The sequence below is a fragment of the Lipotes vexillifer genome, unplaced genomic scaffold, assembly GCF_000442215.2.
Source record: "Lipotes vexillifer unplaced genomic scaffold, Lipotes_vexillifer_v1.1 scaffold1980, whole genome shotgun sequence".
Classification (NCBI taxonomy): Eukaryota; Metazoa; Chordata; class Mammalia; order Artiodactyla; family Lipotidae; genus Lipotes; species Lipotes vexillifer.
This window is the reverse complement of record NW_006797999.1, coordinates 1290544-1293941: the sequence shown is the minus strand read 5'-3', so window position 1 is coordinate 1293941 and position 3398 is coordinate 1290544. Positions and strand designations below refer to the sequence as shown.

The window sequence follows — 3398 nt, the reverse complement described above, 5'->3', positions numbered from 1 at the left end:
CTCCCCTTTGCCACCCCCCCTCCTCCTCCTGCATTGCTCTAATCACCTCCTGGCCCAGGCACATCTCCCGCGGGTCCCCGTGGCCTCGTAGGAAAGCTGGTCCAGGGCGGAGGTCTCCCTGCAACCTCGGGGTCAGGGTCCCGGGAAGCCTGAGGCCTGGGAACCCGTGTTGGCTGTGCCGTCCACGCACTGAGTTTAACTGAGGGGCCGACCCGACCTGAAGGAGCCCTGGGATCTGGGGGAGATTTGGGGTTTTACTTTGTATTTTTCAGTAATACCAATTCCAGGTCCTTTGACCTGATGATACATTAGTGTCATCTCAGGACTTAAAAAAACATATTTAATTCCTAGGTTAGACCGCCCACCCCCCCCCCGCAAATCCTCAAATATCCTGACCCCAGAGTTGAGACAGTGTGTGGGAATCTGAATTTTGGGAGAAGGCTGGTCCAAATTTGACCATCCGGAGTTTGGGGGTGTCTGGGTCGTGGGGTGCCACCCTCGTTTCAGAGGGAGGGGTCATCGCTGCGGCCGCGTGTGCTTGTGCTTTAATTCCAGACTCATCTGCCTTTTACACACATCACTTTCTTCCTTAAGTGTCCTTGAAGGTTGCTTTTTACCTTCATTTTGTGAAGGAGCAGCCCTTTTGTAAGGAGAGGAGTCGCCCCCTTGTGGATGTCGGTGACTTGACAAGAGGCGCGCCCTCGGAGGATGTGCCTTCTGCCGCCAGGTGGCGTCGCGGTTCCTGGGATGGGGCTGCCGGGGGTGGGGTTAGGAGCAGCCTTGTCATTTCTATGCTTCACTTGCCATTTATTGGCAAAAACAACTTTGCAAACGGTGTGTAAACTGGACAAAAGTGCCCAGTGTCGTCATTGGCCTTAAACAGGCATCTTACAGCCAGAAACTTGTGCTTGCATGTCCTCTATAGTCATGAAAACAAATCCCAAAGTGATGTCACTGGTTGAAATGCAGGCATCTCAGGTCTGGAGGAGTTTTTCCACCTGGAATTGACGTTGGTAATTTACTCTCTGCGTTCTTAGCCTTGTAGGCTTCGAATGGCCTCAAAACAAAAGAAAACTATACCTCCACGTTCCAAAAGTTTTTTTTTTTGTAATAACTTTGGAATAATTATTTGAGATGTGTTGGTAATAGCATTCTTTGAGTCAAGACTGGAAGGTTTTTTTTCTATGCTTAATGTATACATGAAATACCATGTAATTCCATGCTTGGCACATAAAATACAATCCGTTAATTCAGTTCATTATTGTTGGATGAGTGAATGAAATTGTTGTTAATGCCATAATTTAATTGTGTTACTGTAGTTGTGGTTTATAATTTGAGGTTTACAAATAACAGAATTGTGGTGCTGGGGAACCAATGTTTTTTGCCCATAATGGTAGGTAGTTAATGCACTAATATATTTTAAGGTCTTGGGAGTTTTCATTTATGTACTGTCTTGAAAACAAAAAACTTTTTTGTCCACAAGCCTCAACGAAGTCAGATTTATCTGTTGTGTTTTCTGAGGCAGGTTTTGACTGTTGTCTTTTCAAATTCTCAACAGGTCGTAAGAAGATATATTCTGGGTTCGGTTGTCGACAGTGAAAAGAGCTACGTGGATGCTCTTAAGAGGATTTTGGAGGTATCTAAATGTCACATTGTATAATGGATATGTTTCGTGAACCTATGAATTATAAAATACTCAAATTGGCAAAATTCTTAAAAGAATCTGAGAATTGTGTCTGTGTATTGACATCAAAAGTCGCCTGGTTTGTTTGGACACAAACGTAGTTTGCACAGGTGAGTTTCTCTATGTTCTTTCATGAACCCTGGGAAAAGCCTGGGCCGTCCTTGTGCGTTTCTGCCTCAGCAATACGAGAAGCCGCTGTCTGAGATGGAGCCCAAGATCCTGAGCGAGAGGAAGCTGAAGACGGTCTTCTACCGGGTCAAGGAGGTCCTGCAGTGCCACTGCATGTTCCAGATCGCACTGGCCAGCCGCGTGGCCGAGTGGGACTCGGTGGAGATGATCGGAGACGTCTTCGTGGCCTCGGTAACCGAGTCAGCGTGCCCAGAGGGTCTGCGGGGCTCCCTTGGGCTCAGGGCCCCTCCCTTCTCCCACGGATGCCTCAGTGTGGGTGTCCTGCTGGCCTGAGCCCAGCTGCACCCCACAGTGCCCCAGCCGACCCTGCGGAGCTCTTCGCGGGGGCCGGTCTGAGGTCAGGAAGCTGAGCACGCGTGTGCGTCCAGGGGAAGGATGTAGAGAGAAACGTCCAGAGGCTCCGGTGGAGCTGCCCCTGGAACACTTCAGACTACACACCGTGAAGCTTGGGAGGCATCACAGGCAATTTGATGATGGTTTCGTTGCCGAGTCAGGGCCCTGCTTGTGAACGGTTTTGTGGGGTTGTCGGCTTTAAGCCCTCACGGGGTCTCACCCCTCCTGGGAACCGCCTTGTGGGAAGATACCCACCTGTTTCCCTCAGCCCTGTGCTCCCTGACCTGGTGTCCCGTTGTGCGGACGCAGCCTCCGGGCCCTGCTGTGACACAGGACGCGAGGGGACACGAGCTGGTCCCACAGCTGCGCTGACCTTTCCCAGCAGGAGCCGCCACAGCCCTGAGCTCCAGCGCTGCTTGTCTCCAAGCCATTTATCTTCGGCCCATTTGTGAATCGTCCACACTGTGGACTGGCTAGTTTTCTATCGAGGTAGCAGAGGGATTCTGAAGTTGATTGAGGACAGCACTGTCAAGGGACAAGAGCTTGAAAGATTTTTAAGTATCCGTATACTTAGAGGAATGCTGTAATGTGATACATGAAACCTTTTTTCTATATATTCTGTGCGTGTGCTTAATGAGGTATATAAAGTATGCTTTGAAGATAACGTGGAAAAAGAGTTCTTACTAAAATTAATTTGCATAATCCCCTTCAGTGATCTTTATGAAAAACAAAAAAGAGATATTGGACATTTACTTTTTTATTGCATTTCTGCCTATTTTATATATTAGTTTCAACTCTTAGTCTGTCCTTCTTAAAATGTTTACCTTGGGAACATTTTTTTAAGGTAGAAGAAAATCTTTTTTAAAAATATATAATTTAGATGAAAGCATTTCTTCTCTAAGTGGCCCCACATCTACTTACGGGAATCGCTGTCTGTCCTCAAGAATATGTGGGATCTTAGAAGCATAAAAGGGAGTGAGGCCAATGTCTCTGCCTCTGGAAACCTTTGCACTTCTGGGAAAATTGGGCAGTGGACCTACGTGGCGTTGCCCCTTAGCCTGGGGAAACAGGTGTGGTCAGCTGTCCTCCTCTGAGCATCTCCAGGGGATGGTTAGGTCAGGTTGCTGGGACCTCCACATGCTGAGATGCAGGACATTCTGTCCTGGAGGTGAAATCCACAAACCAATCAGCA

General features: G+C 48.1%; 1 protein-coding gene across 1 annotated transcript in view; it reads left to right on the top strand.

Annotated features, from left to right (window-relative positions):
- The window catches only part of ARHGEF10 (Rho guanine nucleotide exchange factor 10), a 73524-nt gene that overhangs the window by 27417 nt on the left and 42709 nt on the right, over positions 1 to 3398 (top strand). Inside the window, exons 11-12 of the mRNA XM_007470024.1 lie at positions 1559 to 1636; positions 1865 to 2044. Coding sequence (XP_007470086.1) covers positions 1559 to 1636; positions 1865 to 2044 — 258 coding nt within the window. The remainder of the gene's footprint in view (positions 1 to 1558; positions 1637 to 1864; positions 2045 to 3398) is intronic.